The following is a 25,592-nucleotide window of genomic DNA, read 5'->3' as shown; positions in this document are numbered from 1 at the left end:
GTAACTATGGAACTCTTTAGACTCTTCAACTTTGGGACTTAGAATGATTTCTGAGTTTGGGACTTGGAGTGTTTTCTAAGCTTGGGACTTGGAGGTTACATCTGAGGAGGGGATTTGGAATCCCATCTTCAGAAGTGACAACTGGAATTATTACCAAGTCTTGAGTTTTCTATGCACTTCAACTCCTTCCTCTATTCTTCATATGCCTAGAGGAACTTAGTAATGCTTTAGCATAGGTTTTGTATTCAAGTAAGAAGCAGGAGGAGGCCACAGGAGGGTTGACACATAGGTTGAATCGTTTTCGTTTAGCTTTGTAGTAAACAGGAGTAAGTTGGAAAGAGGAGTCATAACAATGTTAGAAGCTCAAGCCGTTATCTTATTGGCCAAGTTCATAGTACCAGCCTTGGCAATTGCAGTTCTTTTGATTTATCTTGTTTTTGTTGCATTCTCTTTCCCTGTAATTGGAGACAGAGTTTCTAACGCTCATATAACCACCATGCCATTTTCTTTGTTTTGTATTTTTCCTGAATTGTCAGCAATAAAGCTATAAATATAGTTTCAATTTACAATCTTGTCTGTAGTGATGTTCTGTGGTGATGTTTACCTGTTGGGATTAACTTGGTTACCCACTGGGATGCTTCGGACCCATTTGGTGCAGGTTCTGAGGTTAGCCTGGACCGAATTTACACACTGTACTGAGCTAAGTAAGGAATGGATGTTGCAGCTCCAGAAATGTAATGGTGCTTCTGTTTTAGGGGCTTACTGTGGAAAGGAGCCTGCCTAATCTCCAGCAACCGCCAGACAGGCAGCCGTGGAACTGAAGACAGGCTTATTTTCCAGGCATTTGGACATCAGTGATGGCCCAACAGTGATGAGTTCTGGCTTTTGCGATGTTCATTCTATGCTGTGAGTGGGGAAAGACTTGGTTATTTGTGGATGAACACTTTTCATATTGTATTGTTCTTAAATTATGTTTTTGTGGTATTTATTTTTATTTGTATTATTTAACTATTTCTGTTAAATAATTTTTAACAAAATTAACATTTTTAAGGTTTTTAACATTTTTCTTCTTCCTGTTATAGTAATCACAGACTTCTGTGTTGTGTGTGTAAGTCGCTGTGGGAAGTGACATATAATTTTGATGATGATGAAGATGATAATCTAAAAAGGTAAAGGTGTCCCCAAAAAGTCATGTCCGACTCTAGGGTGTGGTGCTCATCTCCATTTCTAAGCCGAAGAGCCAGCACTGTCCGAAGACGATTCCGTGGTCATGTGGCCAGCATGACTGAACGCTGCACAGAATGCTGTTACCTTTCCCGCCGAAGCGGTACCTATTTATCTACTTGCAATTTCTTGCTTTCGAACTGCTAGGTTGGCAGAAGCTGGGACTGAAGACGGGAGCTCACTCCGTCACGCAGCACTCGGGTCTCGAACTGCTGTCCTGCCGACCTTCCGGTCTGCAGTTCAGCGTCTTAACCACTAAGCCACCACGGCCCTGCTTCTACACAAATATTGAAGGAATCAGTCCTCACCTCAGAGGGAAATCAAAACTCTTACATGCAGCCATGTTTGGTATGGGGAAAGGTGTGCCTTTGCAGAAACCAAGAAGTAATGCACAGTTCATCAAACAAGTTGAAAGTTTTCTACCACAAAGTAACCGAAACATACATCTTCAAAGCTGGTGAAAGGGTGTTTGCCTATACAATAGTTCACCTGTAAAAACCTAGACACACTGCACTACAGCCACTTTTGTGAGATTTTCTGAAAGTTCATCATTTGAAGACGTTCACATACTTCCTTCAACTACAGCAGCTGCCAAGTACCTAGGGGTGTACGGATTCCCCACCGTCTGTTCCAGTGGGGAATCTGTGGAGGGGGGAGGTGATCTGTTCCTCCCCCCCCGGAATCCTCCAGAGCAGCTCCACTCCACTTGGATTCTGGGGGGGGGGGGGACTGGCTTGGGGGCCGCTTACCTTCCCTCCTGCCAGCCAGAGCCATTCGCCTCCTCCCTGTCCCTGCCGATTGCCATGTCTTTAAAAAAAAAGAAATGGCAATCGGGAGGATGTGCCCATAGACTTAGACACAAATAGAGTAATGAATCTTGCGTCTAAGTCTATGTGTCCATAGGCTTATACACAAGATTCACAGCTCTATTTTGTGTCTTAGTCTATGGGCACATCCTGCTGATCACCATTTTTTATTTTTTAATAAAAAAAATTTGAATCCGCAGCGGATTTCTCTGACATTCCTACAAGTACCACAGTCTATGAGCATCTCTACACCAGCCTAAAATCCTGCATTTGAAACAGGACTTTCTGCGTCTGTTTTAAATGCAGGATCACGACAGGCTCCCTTTACACGCGCTTCCTTCATCCCTTTCCCCCCTCCTTTCCCCCCTTATCTGAGTCTTCCATATGTTTCATTATATAGCCGCTGGATGGCACTGTGGTCTAGCATCTCTTCTTGCAGGCTTTCCTTTTTTATGGGAGAACTCAAGCATGGTAATTTGATAGCTCATTATCTCCAATCTTAAAAAAAAAAATGGAATAAAGGTCATTTAGTGCAGGAGACACCCTGAAGGTTGATGACATCATCTAAAGGACCCACAAACTTCTGTGAGTAACCAATCTCAATAGCAGGATAAAAGCTCTGTGTGAAGAAGCCCTACGTGCATACTATATAGTGCTGGATGGGGCAAGGGATGGTTTCACCCAACAGAAGGGAGTTGGGTGGCAAAGCAAGCAAAGCTCTGGCTTCCCCCCTCCACCATAAAAGACCTCCACCACCATGCAATGCAAAACAAACGAGGGGCTGGGTGAGGCCACCAGTGAGCTCAGAAATCTAGCGCGCAGAATGAGCAAAAACCGTGCAGGCATGTGAGCGAGCATGAGGCAAATTCCTTAACTTTGCACATGCTCTCCACATTCACCAAACAACCTCCAGAATGCCACAGCAAACACAAGACAGGCGGCCATGGGGGAAAATGGGAAGTGCCCTTGCATCACCACCACCCCAAACACAAAAGCCTGGAGGTAAAGCAACACGGGCAAATAAGTGAACGGGCTGGAAATTCCACTGCTTTACCCACCCACTCCCAACAAACAAACAGAAGGACACAAAGGACAAGCACCACACCTCCCAACACATAAAAATAAAGGGTTGGAGACCAAGTTCCAGCCCCCTCACCCAAAAAATGCAGAAAGGAGGGTGAGCAAGCAGGCAGGAAATGCCCTCTCTTTGCCTGTGTTCCCCTCTCAGATGGAAAAGACCCCAGCCTATTTGGTTCCATCCCTGTACTGCCAGTTTGTTTGCATACAAGGGGAATGCTTACCTTTCCCTTCTGACACAGCCACCCACTGCTCACGCCCACTTCTACCAGGCACAGAATGAGAATAAGGTCGCAGGTTCATAACCTATTACTTTGGCCAATCAGAGAGCAAGGGGGCATGTCAAATTTGCAAGTTGAGGTACATGGACTTAAAAACAGAGAGATACCGGTCCACAGGCTTAAAAATATAGAGCAACCTGGAAGTTACATGCCTTATATACATAGAAATCACCACGAGGGTGCCATTAAAGGCCTTGCGGGTACACCTGCACCCTTGGGAGCCCTGTTGCGGACTCCTGGCTTAAAGAGTCCTTGGAGGAGTGAATAATTAGGATAGGAAAAAGTGCTTTTCATCCATTCCCAATTATCCTCCCCGCCCGACATTTTTTTGAGTTCAGTTTGTTAGAACCCTTTACAATGTATCACATCTTGGAGTAGAGGGGGAGTTAGGGTCTCATCTCACCACCACCAGGGGCATTGCTAGGCATTTAAAGATGTTAGGCTCTATACAATAGATCTGCGGCCCTGGGAATTATATTGAATAGAATAAAGAAAGAATTAGAAGCCTGAAGGCACACTAGGCCCCATAAAAATTAAGCCGGGAGTTAAAGGCCAGCCAAGTTGGATTGATACTGGGCCTCAATGATAACCTAATGGACCTGGATAAAGCTCTGTGTTGAGAAATCACTCACCTCAAGAAGAGGAGAACGGTGGAGGAAACCAGGCCCACAGGTTCCTGACTAGGTCTCAAGTCAGGCCCCCTAATTGCCCTGAAATTGCCACGAAGGCAGCAAAAACTGCTGGCTTGACAGGCCTGTACCATGGGCCCATTGGGGAGACTACCAGGCCCAAATGTACCACCCACACCTAGCCCACCAGGCCTGATTACTACTACCCAGCCTCTAAGGGTAGGCTTGAATTGGAGGTTGGAAGGCCACACCACTCAGCTCTCTCCCCAACACACACTTCAAGCCACAGGCCTATAGGGGCCAGCCTCAAAAGGGAAAGAGAGGTGCCTTAAATAGAGCGAGGCCCCACCCGCTTGACTGTCAACATGACATGTATCCACATGACAAAATGGTGCTGAGCTGCCTCGCATGGCCTGCCTGCAAATTCATTCCCCAGGGAAATGGCCATGTCATGTCTGCTGTGCAAAGTGCTTCATGAACCTACTGCAAGTCAGTTTAATTGGGACTGCCTGAGTTCCATGATTAATTTCTTCTCGAATTATTTTAAAATCTGAGTGCTTTTCCTCACTGCAAGTAGAAATGGTGGGATGAAAGGGATAGCTGAGGGCTGCGTCAGGAGATGTCAGTTTTCTTCTGAGCATCCATTGTACAGCTGCTGTGAGAATGCAGCTAAAGGGCAGTGTGGAGACTCAGCAGAAGCAAGTTCCATGCACATTCCAGCTGTGAACATATGGCTGCTGCTTGTCTGCTCCCAAGGGGGAATTTCAGTGCTTCCTCGCATGCTTGCCTTGACCTCAGTTCATGCCACCCGTCTAATATGCATCAGACAGAAGCTATTCTCTAATCCCATGTAGAATAGACATTCTGCACAGGAGATGCTTGGAATAGCTGCGTATCATCGTTAGAACGGTGGATATGAATGGGTGTCACTTATTTAGAGGTCTTTAGCCCCAGCCATGCCTTGCATCCTATGTGCCTCTATGAATCAGCATGTGTGCAATCAAATTCAAAACTACAGAAAATGGAAGGCTTCATATTTGTTTCTTCTGAATATGGAGAAGTCGTCTTTAAAAAATGGTTGAGCCAAAATGTGTCAAAAAGCTCCTCCCATTATTTTTTTGGCAATTTCCTGCACTTGTTGCAAACATGATACTGTTCTACTTGGTGCCATTTTGGCAAAGGAGAGGATATGGGCATAATCTAAATTGTACCCATAGAATCTCCACTTGTGTCACTTTTAAAAGGCGAATGATAAATCATTATTATTATTACTGTTATTAGTAACAACTAAGGCCCTTAACGGATTATATACTTCAGTGGATTAGTCACCCAACTTTCCTTCTTTTTTAAGGGATGAACCATCCCAGCATAAACACAGCTGAGGGGAGGGAGTGCTTGGAATGGCCTTCTTCCACCCCTCCCTTCCCCAGCCATTATTCAGCCACAAGAGCCTCTTCCATGCACATTCACATGGAATGCAGTGTACAAGCCATTACTTGCTATGGGAAATCCATGCACACCTCCTGCATACCCTTTAGGTGCCTCCTCACTTGGTCCTTTGCCTGCACTTTTTTAGGCTCAGGGCCCATTGAAGGGGGGGGGGAGGCGGGACTCATTGAGTCACATGCTAATCCCCTGTGCAGAATTGTGTTGTTGTTGTTGATGATGTTATTATTATTTGGACGATTGAGTGATTGCTAATATTTAACCAGCTAAAAGCCTTAGTTGTTACTGATTATGATTACTGGATTTTTATTTATATTTAGACTTTTTAAAATGACAGACATAGAGTTCCTATAGCTACACGAGCTTTCACCAGATTTAGAACATGCTTTCATAACATCATTTGACAAAAATAAGACTGCCTTTTTAATAGAACAAATTATTTATGTTTTATATTTAACAACTGTCAGTGTTGGGGCTATTATTTCAGAATACTTTTGAAATCTGACCTTGATCTTGCATATGCTAAGAACTGTCATAAACAGGTGCCTTTCCTTTATGGCATGGAGAAAAGGGAACCATGAGTTTGGCTTAGTATATAGTTCAGATTTCCCTTGCAGCACAATTGCAAATTTTCAGAACTGCATACAAGATATAATACATTGATTTTTAATACACTTATAGCCCAAAGCTAACAACATTTATTTAGGTGTACGTCCCCATTTCACTAAACCAGGGCCTGGCAGCTTGCAACTATAGGGCTGCATGCACCCTTAAATTTCAGAAGCACTCATCAGACCTGGCAAGGGCAATCTATTCCTTCCCCAACAGCCCACTGGGCAGGGAGGAAAAGAAAAGAAAGAGGAAGAAAGAGAGACCATAAAGGGAATGGCCTGCCATCTGGCCCAGCCCACCAATAGCTTGGCTCTGCCCACTGCCAGTATGCAGCCCCCAACATATTACCCTGGAGGGAATATAGCCCTCAACCCAAAAAAAGATTCCCCAACCCTGCCCTAAATACATGTAACTGGATTCACACATGTTCTTCCCTGTTACCCTTATTACAGCCTTGCCTCCATTCTCCTGCTCCTGTTGTCTTCCCAGAATTGATATTGAGAATTGATATTTTAGAATTTATATTCTAACCTCCTCAATGCAGGGACCTATCTTTTGTATTAGGTTACTCTAGCAAATTATGGCACTGCAACAACAACAGCAACAGCAACAACATCCAGAGGGCTGGCTGCGTTTGTTTGTTGCAGAGAAAACAACAGAGACACTTAGAGACTGACGACATTAAGGCGTAAACTTTCATGGACTCAAGGTCCATCATATTCATGAAATATTACCCTACACTGAGAAAATGGTGGGAGGGCGTCTCAGTCTCCCATGAATCTTCTTGGGGAGCCTTCCTCTAGAACTGACCTGCTGCAGGAGATTTGGCTGCCTAGAGGACGAGGCTTCCTAGAGAGGCCTGACAGTAACTGAGCATTTTCCAACAGCCACAGCCCCACTGGGCCATCACTGGGACCTTGGGGCTGTAAGAGATATGCTGCCCTTGGGTAGCAGGATCACCACCTAAGGGGTGACACTAAAGGGAGTTGCCCCTTTGGGGGCACCTGATGGAGGCCTGGAGGACAAGAATACCCCACATTGTATCGCTGGGGTGTGTGTGTGTGTGAGCACGCACGCGCGCGCGCGTGTGCTTGTGGTTTCTGTGAGAAGCTGCTAATACTGCTTGGACTTCTCAGAACATGTATTTTTAGGAGGTAGTTTTAATGCTGCTATAGTGGGCTTTATGAGATGCGTGTCTTGGAGAGTGGGGAAACGGGAGCAAGTTGCAAGTGACCATTCAAGTGATAACTGGCAGGGGGAGATCTGGTGGGAGATTCTGACGGCATTGTAGGGAAAGAAGGGTTGGCTGCTTTGGGGAGGCAGAGGGGGCAAGGGAGGGGAGAATCGGAAACAGGAGGAGGAGGGAAAGCGGACAGGGTAAGCAGACCCAGCCCACTCCAAGAAGGCTCCACCCAGCCATCAAGAGAATAACGCCATTAGGACTCCATGGAAACAGTGCAGCCAGCCAGGGTGCAACGATGATAGACCAGGCCCTTTTGGGGACATGGAAACACGCAAGAGAGAAAAGGCGCTTGGAGAAACAGCGCAATAAAGTTGGGAAAGAAGGGAAGGCGACCGTGTGGAAAACTGCCCCCCCCCCCCGGATGCTGGGGAGGGGGAGCTGGAGCAGCTGGTGGCTCACTGTGAACAATTTGCTCCATTCTTTGCAGATAGTCACTCAGATTCATCTTGACTTGAATCCCAGTTTTAGGGCAGGTCAGATTAATGGCAGCTTGGCAACTGTTCATACAATTGTGTTGGATTCTTTTCAGCTTGTAGATTTTGAGGATGTGGACAAGGTATTGAGAACAGTGAGGGACACCACCTTTCTACTTATCTGTTGCTCTTTGGGGCTTATTAAATCGGCCAAGAGGGGACTGATGCCATGGCTAAGGGAAGTTATTAATGCCTCTTTGCAGGAGGGGATTATTCTCGCTTGCTTAAAAGAGGAAGTAATAAGACCTTTATTAAAGAAACCTTCCCTCCATCTAGGAGATCGGTCTAACTATAGGCCAGTCTCAAATGTACCATTCTTGGTTCCGGTGACTGAAAAAGTAGTGGCATTGGAACTCCAGATTCATCTGGATGATACTGATTATCTGGAGCGATTTCAATCTGGCTTTTTTGCTGGGATATGGGACTACTTTGGTTGCCTTGATGGATAATCTACTCGGGGAATTGGATGGGGGCAGCACAACCCTATTGGTTCTCTTGGAGGCTTTTGATACCACCAGCCATGGTATCCTTCTGGACTCCCTGGTGAGTCTGAGTGTTGGAGATGCTGTTCTGCAGTGGCTTTGGTCCTTTTTGTCATGTCATGTGCAGAATGTGGTCCTGGGGAGTCAAACAGTAATCCCTCGGCTGTTGGTCTATGGTATCCCACAGGGTTCTACCTTGTCCCCCATGTTATTTAACATTTACATGAAACCGCTAGGAGAGGTCATTCAGAGCTTTGGAGTAAGGTGCCATCGATATGCTGATGAGATCCAGCTCTATTGCTCTTTGTTACCTAACACCAAAGAAGCAGTTGAGAACCCTTGGCCTCTGGAACAAGGTAAACAAGATGGTGTTGTTATTGGTCAATAGAGCTTGACTTGGGAATTGGGATCCAACTTGTTTTGGAAGGGGTTGCCCTCCCCATGAAGTGTCAGGTTCGTAATATTCGTTGATGCTATGCAGTCCCTTGATCTTCAGGTAGCAGCCATGACAATTATGTTTGGTGAACCAGCTGTGACCCTTCTTTAGTCAGTCTGACTTGGCAGCAGTTATCCATGCCTTGGTTACATGATGTTTAGACTATTACAGTGCACTCTATGTGGGGCTACCCCTTGAAGAGAATGTGGAAGCTACAATTTGTGCAAAATGTACACAGTATTGGGACTATATTGCAACAACCAAAAAAGTCAAAGGTATGCCAGTATTATCACAACTTCAAAGTCATGAATACAATAAGCTATAAATATTGAGCACAAAATTTATTTAAATTGTGGGTAAACACCCCAATTATTAAAAAAAAACACAATAAAAAAACTAATAAAATCAAAATCTGTACAATGCAATGTCATGTATGACAAATTCTCATATAACCCAGCACAGGCTACATGGGAATGAAAAAGGTCAATATATAATCAGTTCATAGTCCATCAGGTGAGAATGATGGAATAGTGGTTCAAATCATTCCTTGCTTGGTTGCTCATGGAATTAGTAAGCAGGAAAAAATTGTTGTTGTTGTTGTTCAGTTGTTAAGTCGTGTCTGACTCTTCGTGACCCCATGGACCATAGCACGCCAGGCCTTCCTGTCCTCCGCTCTCTCCCGGAGTGTTCTCATGTTCATATTCATTGCATCGGTGATGCTAGCTAGCCATCTCATCCTCTGCCATCCCCTTCTCCTTTTGCCTTCACTCTTTCCCAGCATCAGGGTCTTTTCCAGGGAGTTTTCGAATTAGGTGGCCAAAATATTTGAGCTTCAGCTTCAGTATCTGTCCTTCCAATGAGCACTCAGGGTTGATTACCTTTAGGATTGACCGATTTGACCTCCTTGCAGTCCAGGGGACTCGTAAGAGTCTTCTCCAGCACCACAGTTCAAAAGCATCCATTCTTCGGCGCTCAGCCCTCCTTATAGTCCAGCTCTCACAGCCATACGTTACTACTGGGAAAACCATAGCTTTGATTATACGAACCTTTGTCGGCAAGGTGATGTCTCTGCTTCTTACTATGCTGTCTAGGTTTGCCATAGCTTTCCTCCCAAGGAGCAAGCGTCTTTTAATTTCATGGTTACAGTCACCGTCTGTGGTGATCTTGGAGCCCAAGAAAGTAAAATCTGTCACTGCTTCCATTTCTTCCCCTTCCATATGCCAGGAAGTGATGGGGCCAGATGCCATGATCTTCATTTTTTTAATGTTGAGTTTCAAACCAGCTTTTGCACTCTCCACTTTCACCCTCAACAAGAGGCTCTTTAGATCCTCTTCGCTTTCTGCCATTAAAGTGGTATCGTCTGTGTATCTGAGGTTGTGGATAATTCTCCTGGCAATCTGAATTCCGACCTGTGATTCATCCAACCCAGCGTTTCTCATGATGTACTCTGCATATAAATTAAATAAGCAGGGCGACAATATACAGCCTTGTCATACTCCTTTCCCAATTTTGAACGAATCGGTTGTTCCATGTCCGGTTCTTACTGTTGCTTCTTGTCCCTTGTACAGGTTTCTCAGGAGACAGGTAAGGTGGTCTGGTACTCCCATCACTTTCAGAATTTGCCACAGTTTGTTGTGATCCACACAATCAAAGGCTTTAGCGTAGTCGAAGCAGGAAAAAATACTCAATCTCAAAACAAAGCCAAGTGTGTTTTGGCCTGTATGGCCTTCCTCAGTGGCTTGAATCAAAGTAAAAGTTAATTCTTTTAAGAAAACTACAAATCAGTATATTTCTTACTAATACATAAAAATGTATCTCACCAGATTGGATCCAGGTACCTCTTATACAATTCTTAATATACAGGCCAACTATCCATTTTTGGGTGTAGCACTATCAGCTCTGTGAGAAATAGTATATAGTGCAAGAGTGCCCTAGTTTTAATTTTTTTTAACCAAGGTTGTTTAAATATATTCAATTCTAACCACTTACCACAGCATGTTCTACACACAATGTATCCAAGTCTGTTACCATGTGCTCTAGTAAGTGGAGTTTGTAGTCAATCAAGCCTTCCTGTATTGCATACCTGATTAAGATATTAATCAGGACCCAACCTGCTGCTGTTAATGGGTGATTCTGAATGTTACAGAATGGCCTTAAAGCAGGTGAAAAACATGCCCCACGCAAGAAATATTTGCCTTGGACAAAATTGCTCCTTCTCAGTCAGTTATTGACAGGAATACAAGGAGTTGCAATAATTTAAGTGTTGGTCCTAGGAAGAGCATTCCAAATCTACAGCATTACCAATAGAAAAGCCCTCTGCTTTGTAATTGCAGAGCACACTTGCCTGATGTCTACTTTACAAGCATTCGGACACCAGATTAAGACATTTTATTTACCCTGGCATTTTGAAGTATGTATAGTGCCTCTCCATTGTTTTGTGGTTTTACTTACTGCCTCTTGTTATGATATGTTACAGTATAGATATTATTGTTTTATTTGTCCTGGAATCTGATTTGATTAATGGTTCACATAAATAAATGGCAGGACAAGAGAGGGCTCTGTCCTAGGCCCAGTGTTTAGCATCTTAGGGTGCAATCATATGCATGTTTAGACAGAAGAAAGTCCTACAGCCCCCAGCATTCTCCAGCTAGCATAGCTAGCTGGGGAATGCTGGTTGCTGTAGGACTATTTTTCCTGGCTAAACATGTATAGGATTGCACCCTTCATAAATGACTTAGATGAAGGAGTAGGGGGATGCTCATCAAATTTGCAGATGACACTGGGTGTCATCTGCATGATAGAGTAAATTTGTTTTCTGTTGCTCCAGAGGGTTGGATCTGAACCAATGGGTAGAAATTGCAAGCAAGGGGATTTCGATTAAGCATTAGAAAACAATCAGTATGAGCTGTTGTATAGTGGGACAGACTGCCTCAGAAAGGGGTGGACGCTCCTTTGTGAGAAGTTTTAAAGCAGAGGCTGGATGGCCAGCTATTAGGGATGCTGTAGCTGTAGATTTCTTGCACTGGCAAGAGGTTGGACTAAATGACTTTTTCTGTCCATTCCAGCTGTATGATTCTATGATCCTCCTCCCTGTTCTGATCTTCACTTGCTCAGTGGTTGTGCTATGAGCTGATGGGCTGCAGTTATAATGTCCCTGTTGCTCTTAACATCAGTGGGGAGGTTAAAGAGAGTGACAGGTTCTGCCAAAGCTCTTCTCTCTAGGGAGGATGGGGTTAAAAAGTCCTTTGCCTGTGTATTGCCTCATTGAGATCATGGTTAGGACTAACAATGTGCATCCTTCAGGTCCAGTGGTGTAGTGGTAAATTTTGGAGTGCAGGCACCCATCCTGACAGTCCTCATAGCCACCCCGCCACCCCTCAAGGAGAGGCCAAACATGCAGCAGCTGTACCAGAAACTGATGTTTTATAAAGATATTGGGTCTTAACTGCCCATTCAAGATCAGGCCACCTCAAAATACTTTGCATTATAAGAGGAATCACTCACAACTATATATTGTCACTGAGAAAATTCATTCCTGCCCCCCACCCCCAGCCACTATGTGTGGTGCAAAGCCAACAGTGCTCATCGCGCTGAGAACACCATCCCCACAGTGAAGCATGGCGGTGGCAGCATCATGTTGTGGAGATACTTTTCATCGACAGGGACTGGGAAACTGGTCAGGGTTGAGGGCAAGATGGATGGAGCTAAATACAGGACAATTCTAGAGGAAAACCTGTTTCAGTCTGCAAGGGACCTGGGACTGGGGCGGAGGTTCACCTTCCAGCAGGACAATGGCCCTAAACACTCAGCCAAAGTTACACTGGACTGGTTTAAAAACAAGAACTTGAATGTCGTAGAATGACCCAGTCAAAGCCCAGACTTCAATCCGACAGAGAATCTGCAGCAAGACTTGAAAATTACTGTTCACCAACAATCCCCTTCCAACCTGACAGCAATGTTGCCAAGAAGAATGGGCAAAAATTGCAGGATCCAGATGTGCAAAGCTCGTAGAGACTTACCCCCAAAGACTCACAGCTCTAACTTCTGCCAAAGGTGCTTCTACCAAGGGGGTGTCTCTGGGCCGATCTATATTGCGCCCGCCATCACAATGAATTCGGTGTCCCGTCAGGTTAAACGCTCTCGCATTAAAACATGATTATTCACACTCACCCATTTTCCCTGTTGCAGTGCTTCATCGAATGCACAAGCTGAGTTCACACTCAAGTGCTGTGCTACTTTCCTGCACGCGCTTGTCTGATCTCGGATACTAAGCGGGGTCGGCCCCGGTCAGTAGTTGGATGGGCGATAGCCTGGGAATCAGGCTTCCTGAACTGAGCGAGGGATTGTTCTATCCCTTCAAATGAGACTAAGTTTTACCCCCTCCTATCCCCCGTTCAGGATGGTTTTTTAAAATTAAGGCATTATCTTCTCAGAATTGGGGCTTCTCGGAGATGTTTTTTTTTCTAATTCAGGCATGATCTTCGAAGATTTGAAGCTTCACAACTTCGAATCTTCAAAGATCATGCCTGAATTAGAGAAAAAAAAAACATTGCGGAGAAGCCCCGATTCTGCGAGGATAACGCCTTAATTTTAAAAAAACATCCAGAGCGGGGGATAGGAGGGGGTAAAATTTAATCTCATTTGAAGGGATAGAATAACCTCCTGCTCAGTGCAGGAAGCCTGATTCCCAGGCGGTCGCCCATCCAACTACTGACGGGGGCCGACCCCACTTAGCTTCCAAGATCAGACAAGCACGTGCACATGCAGCCCTTTGCTTGTTGCTGAGGAAATGGGGGCTGCTGAGGAAGCTATGCGATCGGTAGCCGGAGGAAGACATGGGGCCGTCGAGAGCTGTGACTGGACAGGAGGGAAATACAAACACCGGCGTATATGGACAGGCGGGGGAGGGGACTATGACCCGATACGGTAGCGAAGACAGAAAATCAGAGCACATTAAGGGGAAATACTGGGATATTAGGGTATTGAAAGCGGGAGCATGGAAGTGGGAAATTCCGGTTCCAATTCGAGGCGGGTACTGCGTAGTGTGAAAGACGGGTGGTGAAACCTCATTGGAAGCGAAAAAAGGTGGTAAGTGTAGAGCCAGCCTCCATGACAACAGAAGGAGAAGCGAATGGTGGCTTACCCAGATTTTTCAAGGAACCAGCTTTGGTCTGCACAGGGCTCCACGAACTAGTGCAGCGCACCATTCTGAGTCACTTCACAGAAATATACTTCCAGGTGGGGGTGGGGGATTGGAATCAATGTCATCTGACTGGCAGGGGCTGCTCAACCAATAAGAGAGGCTCTCCCCCCATCCAGGTTCTACCCCCTTTCTCCTTGCCCTGAAGCTTCCAGAATGCAAAGGAGTAAACCTTCACATTAATTACTTTCTTACAGCAACAAAGCAACCAGTGAAGAAACATAGCATCGGTATTTACGGAACAAGCCTCATTGACCACAATGGGAGTTACTTCTGAGGAGACACCTGCATCCCAACCTATGCCTGATTCTGCCAATTTTTAATATTTATTTCTCTTTAAAACTGCATTAGCAAGCACTACCCCCTGCCCCATTTTCTCACTATGGTGCACTTGCCATCAATTCCTATACCCCCATCTCACTATTGTACAATAGCGCTATTGTGCGGCAGGGAGATGGGGGCATAGAAATTGCTGGCAAATGCGTGATAGTGAGATAGTGGGCATAGGAATTGCTGGGAAATGTGCGATAGTGAGATAGGGGGTATAGGAATGGCTGGTAAATGTGTGGTAGTGAGATAATGAGATGGGGGTGTAGGTACTGCCAACAAAATTGCTATTTTGCTTTAATGCTTTACTTAAAAAAAAAAAGTTAGAGACTGCCTGGAGCACACCTATACTTTGTGGGGATGGCCACCAGAGTTTAGTGGTAGGCAAGGTGAAGTAAATGCCATAAGGTAGCTCAGAACTCTGACAGCCAGCTGTGAAATGGTGGAAACACTGGGGAAACACAGGCAGGGAAAACACTGGGAAACACCCCTTGACTGGGTCAGTGAGGTCATGGCCAGGTGAAAGACACAACTCTGGGCAGGGAAATCATGCCAGAGTAAATGTGGAGGGTGGTGCACACCACAACAGAAGCGCAAGCAAGCTGAAAACAATCGAACTAAAAGTAGTCTCAGAAGAACTGGGTTTTTTCACCCCAAAACTCCGGGGTGGCTGCGAGATGGCCATGAAGTCATGTGCCCCGAATGACCTCCAAATGCAGCAACTTCACCGTACATCACTCGTGGAGACACTCCCCCCCCCCCCGTATTGACTCAGGGGGGTGAATACTTATGCAACCAACAAATGCCAGTTTGTTTGTTTTTAATTAAATTTTGTGCCACAATAAAAATATTTTGCACCTTCAAAGTGTTAAGTATGTTGTGTAAATCAAATGGTAAAATGCCAATGAAATCCATTTTAATTCCAGGTTGTATCACAACAAAATGTAGAAAAGTCAAAGGAGGGGTGAATATTTACGCAAGCCACTGTATCCGAGGCAACTGATTGTCCAACTGCCTTAGCACTTTGTATTAAATGGCTGCAGCCATCTATCCAATGAAGCTTTATTCCTAACCCATTATCTAGGATCACAACACGTGTCAACTTTCCAAGGGCCATGGAGAGTCAGGAATGAGGGTTATAGCTGTGGTGAATTTACCCTGCGCAGAATGTCACTGTCAGAGTGATGCTGCAGGGTGGGACAACCTTTGAAATACAAAGATAGTCAATCAAACTCAGCAGGCTGTCCACTGTAGAGCAGGAGGCATTTAAAACATGGTCTCCAACAGTTTGAGCAGGGCCTCTCTGCCTCCCTTCCTGACCCAACTGCTCTCAGGCTTTAGTTTCATGTCCAAAATCTTTCTCTGCTTTCCAAAAATAAGCCACCACCGCCATGCTGAAGGGAGAAAAACAAGAAGGGTGGTATTTTTAGGGCCATTAATTCTGACCACGTGCCCAGGAGGTGAACCGGATGGCCACTGCACAAAGACTTCTCGTCACTATGTCCTGCAAAGCCAGTGTTCACTTGACATTGCCTGCTTTTGTTCTTGTGGGGTTTCTGGCTGAGATTGTGTTATCGTATCCAGTGGTGAACAAAACAAATGGTACCCTACTGGAGAGAGGATGGGAGTCTCTCTTATCCAGGTCCCTTGCTGGAATGCCAGGGGAAAAATCTGAAGTCAACTGGGAGACTGATTATTTGCTAGGAATCAAGAGACAACGGAGGCTTTACTGCAATGTGGGCATTGGGTTTCATCTCCAGATATTTCCAGATGGACAGATAAGTGGTGTTCATGCTGAAAACCAATACAGTGAGTTGCATCACAATGTGAGATGGTGGAATTGATGTCATGTAATTACTCTGATTTCTAATACCCTGCCTAGAATCCAAAAGCTACCGCTTGGTATTCTTAGTCTAACTACATCTGTTGCCTTTTAAAATGTTTTAGGATCAATCAGCACCTGAACCCTCTGGCTGAAACATGTCCTGAATACTTGGACAAAATTAGATACCAGCTTATTTTTACTCGGTTTGACTTTACAGCCTTGAAAAAGAAAAGGGTTTACAACAGTCTTTCATTCCTATGCTCTTCCAAGCTGTGCACATACACGGCTACCTTTTTGCATGTAGATTCATTTTACTGAGGCTGGCATGAACATGCAGCCTATATGTACATGATTTTGAATCACTCTTTGAAAAAAGCCTGAGAATACTGAGAAATCTTAAAGCATGGTTTTAACCCCATATTATTGATGGTTGAATTTAATCCACAAGATTAAAAGGACCGTTTTTTTTAAACAAGTCTACCAGTTGGTTGCATGCAGCTTATACATTATTAGAAAGTACTGGAATCACTTATTTTGTGAACCACGTTGGGGAGAGGGGAGTTCACACCATTATAAATGTATTGGAATATGTGGGTTTGTTCTGGAGTTTTATTTAAGGTTTATCTTAAATGAATTGTAACCTCTTCTGGGGTTGCTGAGCATGCACAGAAGGTTCGGGGGTGGGGGCTTTCTGGCTTCTGGACTAGCACAGACAACATTACAACAATGTTGCAAACATTACATAGATGAAAATAGAGGCATTTGTGCATTTATACACCTATTCTCATACCAAGATTCACTGGCTAATTTTTATTGTATTCCTTTATTTCAAATATTTATAGGCTGCATTTTAGGGTGAAACCCTCTCAAGCCTCCTTTTATTTCCTCCTATTGGATACTGTATTTATTGTGTACTTTGCAACTACCTGTCCTGCACTGATCATTTCAGAGGAAAATGTGTTACTAAACTGATAATAAGTTTCCTTAAAAAAAAAAAGAAAAAAAGAATGCTTTAAGGTGCAATGCTACGAGTGTTTAGACAGAAAAATGTCCTACATCTCCCAGCCAGCATGACTTGGGCATGGGGGGAGGGGGTAAACATGCAAAGAATTGCGCCCTTAGAAAGCAGTCTTATGGCTGCTAGACACTGTCTAGCGGGCCACAGGATATGCTCTTTTCCAGGAATCCATCTTGGAGCCCACGCTTTGAGGTCAGTTCCCAGAAAACCAACTACCCCTCTCGGCCATGCTGCCTCCAAGGCAGCGTGGAGAAGCCCTGTCCTCCACATTCGCAAGAGGAGCGCTGAGCGACTGAAAAGGGCCAGAGTCTGGGGAGTACTCCAGGGCGGTGAGAGCGGAGCTGCGCATACAACACATCCAATGTGTCATACAGCAGCCTCCTCTCCTGGTCGGCCCCCCACAGCTAAACAGCCAAAAACGGCTGTCTAGCGAAAAACAGCAAGGCAGGAGAGGCCCAGAGGGAACGATCCCCCCGTGCCTCTCCTGCCTTGGTTTGGATAGACGATCACCTCCGAGTTTGGAGGCAGCCACCTATCTAGTTAGGATTGCGCCCTTAATCTCACAGTGGGTCTGACTGTTGTTATGGGATAGCTGGCAACTTGGACACATTCAGTAACATTTACTGTCTGGATAAGTGGTTTGTGGGGAAGGGAGGGAAGCAGTACACTGGCATTTGAATGTATGCTTGCACATATGTGCTAGAGATAATACGGAGAGAGAGAGAGAGAGAGAGAGAGATTTAACATCTAGAGACTTAGAAGATGGGGTAGAAGCATGAAGAACTCAAGTCCATACGTGCGCACACTGACAAATTGTAACAATTTTGTGCAAAAAGCAAAATAGAGACAAATAAGGAACAGTGTTTTACCAGGGACAGTTCTAGAAAATAGGGATTATTCCAGGGAAATAAGAGGGTGAAAGTATGTTTTTAATAAATACCAACAGAAACTGAAATACAAGCAGTATTGCCTAGTTTGCCTAGGAATGGTAAACTCTAACCAGCTAACAGCTTAGGAATGCCAGTGCTGAAGCTAGGCAGGTGTGGACCTGATCAGTAATTTGGAGCAGGACATCCATACAAAATTATAATAATTTAAAAAAGGAATGCTGAACTATATAAGTACTCCTAAAGGATGGATCTCTTGAAAAGTTTAACAGCAATGAACAGACCGTAGGGCACAAGTAGATATGACTGGAAGATCTGTGAAAGGATCTCCCATTGTTTTCTGAAAGTTTAATAGCAGCTGTGGGTACAGTGTATATCCAAATCCAATTGGGTGCTGGGGAGGAAACGTTTAACCTTTTCTCCCACACCATTTTCCTAATTAAAATCCTCTCTAATTCTATTTGTTCCATGGACATCAAGCTTAGCACTACAGAAATTACTCTAAAAGCCTATTGACTATTAATTCTTTTGTGTCGTTTTTTTGAAAATTCCTACCAAAAATGATTAAGTAAGGCTGCAACTTTAACAGTCCAATAACATGTATGTTTATTTGGAGGTAAGTCCCACTGAATTCAACAAGACTTTTCCAAGTGTGTTTAGGATTGCATACTTAACTGGTTTGGTTGGTAAATTAACCACATTAAGATTTAGCTGATAAATACATGGGGCCAATTTTAATGTGAGCAAAAATGGGGGCTGAAAATTACAGGGATACTAGTTTATTTCTCTCAAGCTATTTTTGTTCTGGTATATTACTGTAAAAGAGAAACAAGAAGAAAATGTTTCGGACTTAGACCTTTTTGTTCTAACAAGAAAGTGGTTAACTTCCTTTATTAAATTGTATGTTACTTCACACTTCCTTCAATATCTTCTCCACACTTCCTTCAATAGACATTTGGGGGCAGCCATGTTTGCTTACTCACATGTCTGCCTGGTTCACATATAAAGCAAGAGTGGTGCTTTTGACATCCAAAGAGATGGCACGGTATAGGGAAATGACAGCTCCCCACCTTACCCTCTTGTGCAGGGCTCTGTCCTCCTGCAGTGGGGGAGGTAAGACAGATGGGGGGGGGAGAAGGTCAGCCCTGCTCACTCATGTCCCCTTTTGATGTAAAAATTGGACCCCTCCCCACACACGATTAAAATGTGAGCAGGGCAGACACATCAGTGACTACCTGGAATGTCTAACTTGGCCCTCTGAAAACTACCTATATTGAGGTTTTATTGAGGCAATATCCCAAATTATTCATATTTAGGGGGAAATGCAGCCAAACATAAAGACCTCTGAGTCATTTAAATCTTCCCCACTGAAATCAATGGGATTATACTTAATTAATTCATCAGTCAGTTAGTTGACTACTCAGCTAAATGGTATTAGTATAATCAACAAGAATGCATTAATTGGTGGACAATCCTATTCCTGAGGTAAAAGTTATACTCTTCTACTAAATTCTTTAGAACATTTTTAAATCTATTTTTATTTTATTTTTATAAATGAAATAAACAATACCAACAACATAATCAGAATCTTCAGTTTCCAACATTACAGTATTCTGAGGAGGAAAAAAGGAAGGATAGCAAAAGGGGAGGGGAAGGATTATATTAAACTTCAATAAGAACAAACCAAATATCCAAATATGAATCCAATTGCAGATTATACCTAAACAGCACTCTTCCAAACATTGCAGGTATTATTAAATCTTCAGACCGCTGCACCACAAACAGTGAACCTTATCTTTCAGTGGCATAACCTCAGCGTTATAGCAAAGGAATGGGAGCAAACAATCTATTTCCATTGGCCATATATTACCATTCAATTAATGCGTATTAATAAACATTAAAGGTTTAGCCAGCAAGGAATAGTAATAATCATAATCCCGTAATGATATTAATAATAATAATAAGATGAAGAAATTTAAGAAAAAGATAAAAAACAAAAAACAAAAGCAAACCAGTTGTATATTTTAAGTAATACCATATCTAAAAATATATTTATATGTGTACACACACATACATACACAAACAGGCATTTCATTACAATATAACATAAAAAGGAGAAAGAAAACAGAAATATGCAAACATTTACTCTGGCATTCTGCCTAGACATCTTATCAGCTATAACCCAAGCAGCATTTCAAAAGAACAGTAAAGCTGGCTAAATTCCAAATCCGGAGGCTGAGAGAGTTGGTTCCCTTGTTTTAATTTTAATACCAGTTAGGAATGACTCTGCAGCATCAGGATTTAAAAACCATTTCATCTGGCCTTCAAAAAGAATGCAAAATGTAGCCGGATATTTAATATGATATTGCAGGTTAATTTGCTTTGCCAAACTTCTCGCCTTGGTGAATTGCCTTCTTCTGTCAGCATAATCAGGAAAGCGCATAATCTTGTCATTTGCTGGTCCCCATCAAAGCTCACCTCGTTCTCTTGCCAGACGCATAAGATAATTTTTTGCAGAGACTTGTGAAAATTGAACAATAACAGTCCCAAAAGTCCCTTTAGTGCCACATATTGAACCAGGAACATGATATGCATGCTCAATATGAAGTAGAAAATCAGATGATAAAGCCAATAGCTCATGCAAAAGTTTATCCATAAATTCAGCCAAACATATATCAGTAGCCACGTCTTTAATACCAAGGATACGAAGACTCGCTGTACGTGTGAAGGCCTCCAGTTGAGAAATTCGAGCAGACAAAATATTATGAGAAGCTTCCATGGCAGTTTCATGAGCGGTAACCCGATCTTCTAAATTCTTTAGAACTTTTAATAATATTTTATACTGTATTAATTTTCCTTGGGCAACTATAAAAAGGTAATATTTTAATTTATTTATTTTTCAAATTTATAAACCACTCTTTATCCACAAGGGATTCCAGCATGGTGTCCGCAACATTTTTAAAAACAAGACCAAAATATAAACCATACAGTTATAAATTAAAAAACCTTCTTCAACCAGCAAACCAATAGCACAACAATCAATTAAATTTTAAAAAATAAAACATTAAACATTTAAATTTAAACTTTTAAAATATTAAATATTAAAATACGTGGGTAAAAAGGAACATTTTAATTTAGCATGAAAAACAAAACAAAATCAGAGCCAATCATACCTCTTTTCAAAAGTTGTTCCCCCTTTCAAAAGGTTTCCAAAGTCAGGGTGCCACCACAGAGAAAGCCCTCTCCTTTGTAAATGCATAGTCTATGTCAGCCACAAATGATTCTCAGACAAGGGCCTCCTCTGAAGATTTTAATACATGGGCAGGATGGTTGGGAGGAGGCAGTCCTTCAGGTATTTGGGGCGGAAGTAGAGATGTCGGAGAAATCCATCCAGGGGGTGAAGTGCGCCAAGATTTCAGCAGTTTGCCCCCTCAGACTCTGGTTAGCTAACCTGCGAGCTGGCCTGATTTCATCTGTATAAGTCAGGCCAGCTCACAGATTCTCCCCCGCTCCATCAGCATTTACACAAATTGTGGCTGTAAATTGCTGAATGTGTGCAAATTGTGGGAGCAATTAAACAATAAAAAATAAACAATTAAAAAATAAACAATTTACAGACAAAATTTGTGCAAATTCTGCAAATTTGCATAAATGGTGATGGGAGGCAGGGATCAAGAAATTTCCCAGATTCTGGGGGAAAGCCCACAGCTCAGCTCACAAATGCAAGCTGAGCCGAGGGCTCTGGGGTAATCCATCAAGCCCCCAAAGGCCCTGATTTCCCCACAATGGCTATCCTTAGAATAGAATCATAGAATAGTAGGGTTGGAAGGGGCCTACAAGGCCATCGAGTCCAACCCCCTGCTCAGTGCAGGAATTCAAGTCAGAGCATCCCTGACAAATGGCTGTCCAGCCTCGTCTTGAACGCCTCCAGTGTGGGAGAGCCCACCGCCTCCCTGGGTCATTGGTTCCATTGTCGTATTGCTCTAACAGTCAGGACGTTTTTCCTGATGTTCAGCCGGAATCTGGCTCCCTGTAACTTGAGTCCATTATTCTGTGTCCTTAGACCCAACCCATTTAGGGCTTTAAAGCTGGTAACCAGCACCTTGAATCAGGCTTGGTAGTGAATAGGGAGCCAATGTAATTCCTTCAGAATTGGTGCAATATGGTTCCATTGAGATGAACCACACAGAATTCTGGCTGCTTGAATTTTGCACAAATTGCAGCTTCTAAGCCGCCTTCAAGAGCAACCTCACATATAATGCATTACAGTAAACCAAGCTGGATGTTACTAGGACATGAGTCACTATGGCAAAGCTATCCCTATCCAGGAAAGGCTGCAGCCTGTAGCTAATGAACCGGCTGTAGCTGGTAAAAGATGGACTGAGTCACCAATGCCACTTGGGTTTCTAGTGGCAAGTTGTATCAAGAAGCACCCCCAGCAGTTCACCTGCTCCTTCAGGGGAGTGCACCCCATCCAGATCAGAACAACAACTTCCCAGATGCGGGAATCATCAACCCACAGTACCTCCACCTTGTCGGGATTCATTTTCAGTTTATTGGCCCTTGTCCATATTCAGCCTTCATTGCATCTGTCTGCTTCTTTAGGTCTCTTGGAAATGTCAACAGTAGAGCGAGGTGTGGTTAGTCTGTTTGGTGTGAGAAGCATCCTCTTTATTGCAATGAACATCAAAGGGAGATTATATGGCACGGTGAGTATGGATGAAGCCTGATTTTTGATCATTGAAATACTAATTTGTGAAATAGATATTTACTCAGAAATCTTTCATATTTCATCTTTGTAACTGCTATTAAGATCACCTACATTAATAGGTATTCCAAAATGTATCCAGTAAGTTGATCCCGAATCACTGTATTGTGCATAAGATGGACTACTTCACAGATGTTGATCATTTTGTATTAGACCGCTGTATACAATGATGTTACATTGTTGATGTTTAAACAAACCCTGGGTAGCCATGAGTGAGCATGAGCAAGCATGCGTGCTGGTTCCCCGTTGGACATCCACGCCCACTGTGATAAACCACCCAAGGTGTCTCCTTCCCCAGGTTGTTTATTGTGACATCTGAACCTGGAGCTCTGGCTTGTTGGGGGATGAACAACCCCGACTTTGAACCCATGGCTTAACTATGGGTTGTTGGTCCCCCAACAACCCAGAGTCCCAGATGCAGATGTCATGATAAACAACCTGGGGATGAGGCATCCCTGGATCTAAAGAATTATGTGATTAGTTGTGCATGGCCTAAGGGGAATGTCAAACTTTTTTTTCCCCTCAAACAGCGGCATCCCGTGCTACATGGTAACCCTTAAAAAAAAAACTTAGGGGAGTTTAAAAAGACTTCTGCAATATGGAATGGGAGTCTGCTGTTCAAAGTAAAACAAAAAACAAAAAACACCCTACTATGCTCACACAAAGCCTTGGAGCCAAGGTAGCAATTTAGATTCCAGGCACTGGGTGAAAGCTTTGCCTATGGTGTTAGAACTATAATCACTGATTCACACATGCAAGGCATCAGTTGATAAGTATTTGAGCCAGCCATGGGTCTGCTTTTTGTATTCATGGGAACTCTACATTTACATGAACAATGCAATGTGTGAGGCCGCAGCTTAGTAATCGAATCTACAGCATCTTCCATGATCTCCAGTGCTCACAAGAGTTGTTTGGATCTTGGAGACATGGGGTAGTATCCACTGTTAGTCGTACATAGAGTAGACCAACTGAAATGAATAGGACTTAATTTAGTTGTGACTAACTTAAGTCTCATTCATTTCAATGGGTCTACTCTATGTACGACTAACATTGGATACCATCCATAGGTTGCAATGCTATACACATTTTTTGGGGAGTAAGCCTCATTAAGTTTAGCTATTAATTATGACTAGCTTTTCTATTTTCCAAGAGCATCCACTTTCTTGCAGTAGCTTTTGTCACAAACATAGATCTGTTTTGCTTCCAGCATATTTTAACCTACTTTAGGTGCAATCCTATACCCACTTACATGGGAGTAAGGCCCACTAAACTCAGAAGTAATTCCCAGCGAGTTACTCAGAAGTGAGTAGATATGCATAGGATTGCACTGTAAGTCTTCATAAAACCTCCTGTGACAAAGTACAGAGCTGAGCTTTCTCAACATGCCCAGAAATGTATTTTTTCTCTTTATCTTCTTTTCTGTTCTTCACCAAATTTGTTCTGGGGAATTTTTGAGAACATACTAGAATTGTAACTGCTGTTATATTCACAGTTATTTGTTGGTAATAGTTAAATATAATTAATTGTAATAATTACATATTAGCAATTTACTAATTGATTTATTAAATAATAACAAAGCTTTGGCCTCAAGCATTAGCATACCCTGTTGGGGCAGTTACATTGATCTCCATAGCATGGTTTCACTGCTGTTGCCTGTCCTCCATGCGTTCCCCATCCAATATGGCTATAGTTGTTGCTATTTTTGCCTTCTCCTGGAATGTGCAGTTTCAGAGGCAGCTGGGAATGGCAGCAAGGGTGTGAACCCCCGGAGTTGGTTGTCTACCTGCAAACCATGGCATGAAGTAAATAGCAGATTTGCTTGATAGTAGGTAGTTTCCCCCCCACCCAGAATATTTATTTGATTAATTTATATATTTCCATCAATGTGTATTTATTCATTGAATGTATACCCTTCCAGCAAAGTATATACTATTATGTAGAGCTTCCAGTCTGAAGTAAGACAGTGCGAGAATAAAATGGCAGTATCCAGCAGTGACATTCTGCAACTCAAATAGTGCTAGTGGAGGTCCACTGAATCTTTCCATCGCACAAGTGGTTGCCCATCATGCTTGCATAACCAGTTGTGCAACTGGCTGCACAATGTGTCGCACAAGCATGCGGAACCGCTCGTGCAACCACGCTTGTACAGACATAACTTTAGCTGGATCCTTCTCTTGAGCATAGTTCAGAACCTAGTTTCCGCTAGCACAACATCATTTGCGCTAATGGAATGACACAATTGGATACTCCCCAGAGGGGACAGGACAGGCAACACGTGATGATGAGTCTGAGGAAATGCAGGTACATGTTGCAACCACGCTATGTTTCTTTCTTTTCTCTGTTCAGGCAACTTTTCAAGATGAATGCAAATTCAAAGAAACCCTACTTCCCAATAACTACAATGCCTACGAATCATTCATGTACAAAGGTTTCTACATAGCTCTCAGCAAATATGGGAGAGTGAAAAGAGGAAATAAAGTCTCTCTTGCTCAGACTGTCACACACTTTTTACCCAGATTATGAAGACCAGAGTAAAGTGTATTAAACTAGTCTATTTCAGTTTGCACATGTGAATAATCTCCGAGGTAAAGAATATATGTATATTTGGATGAAATAATTTGTATAGGAACCATTACAGAAAGCACACAACATTGTGCTATTTCTCTGTACTTATTACAAAGCTGTCAGGATAGGACGCACTTAACAAAATATCAAAAAATGTTACCACATTGTCTAATTTTGTTTAAAGTGTGGGGGGGTTAATCCCCCCCAAGTGCATCAGGTGTGCATTTCCAGAATTGGGGTCTAGCTCAACATGTGTGCTTGTCACAATTGCTATTGTTTTAGTGAAACCTTGA

The 25,592-nt window shown here is 43.2% G+C and overlaps 1 protein-coding gene across 1 annotated transcript; it reads left to right on the top strand.

Annotated features, from left to right (window-relative positions):
• The first annotated feature begins 15,682 nt into the window (after window positions 1–15,682).
• Window positions 15,683–25,257, top strand: FGF6 (fibroblast growth factor 6). Its single transcript, XM_084860002.1, has 3 exons — window positions 15,683–16,045; window positions 22,572–22,675; window positions 25,081–25,257. The coding sequence occupies exons 1-3, from the start codon at window positions 15,706–15,708 to the stop codon at window positions 25,255–25,257; spliced, it is 621 nt and encodes a 206-aa protein (XP_084716128.1). The 5' UTR covers window positions 15,683–15,705.
• Window positions 25,258–25,592: the final 335 nt, after the last annotated feature.

This window comes from Heloderma suspectum, chromosome 5 (genome assembly GCF_057233095.1).
Source record: "Heloderma suspectum isolate Gila_16-S chromosome 5, 16-S_ref, whole genome shotgun sequence".
Classification (NCBI taxonomy): Eukaryota; Metazoa; Chordata; class Lepidosauria; order Squamata; family Helodermatidae; genus Heloderma; species Heloderma suspectum.
The sequence above is the reverse complement of the archived record's forward strand: the minus strand, read 5'-3'. Positions and strand labels throughout refer to the sequence as shown.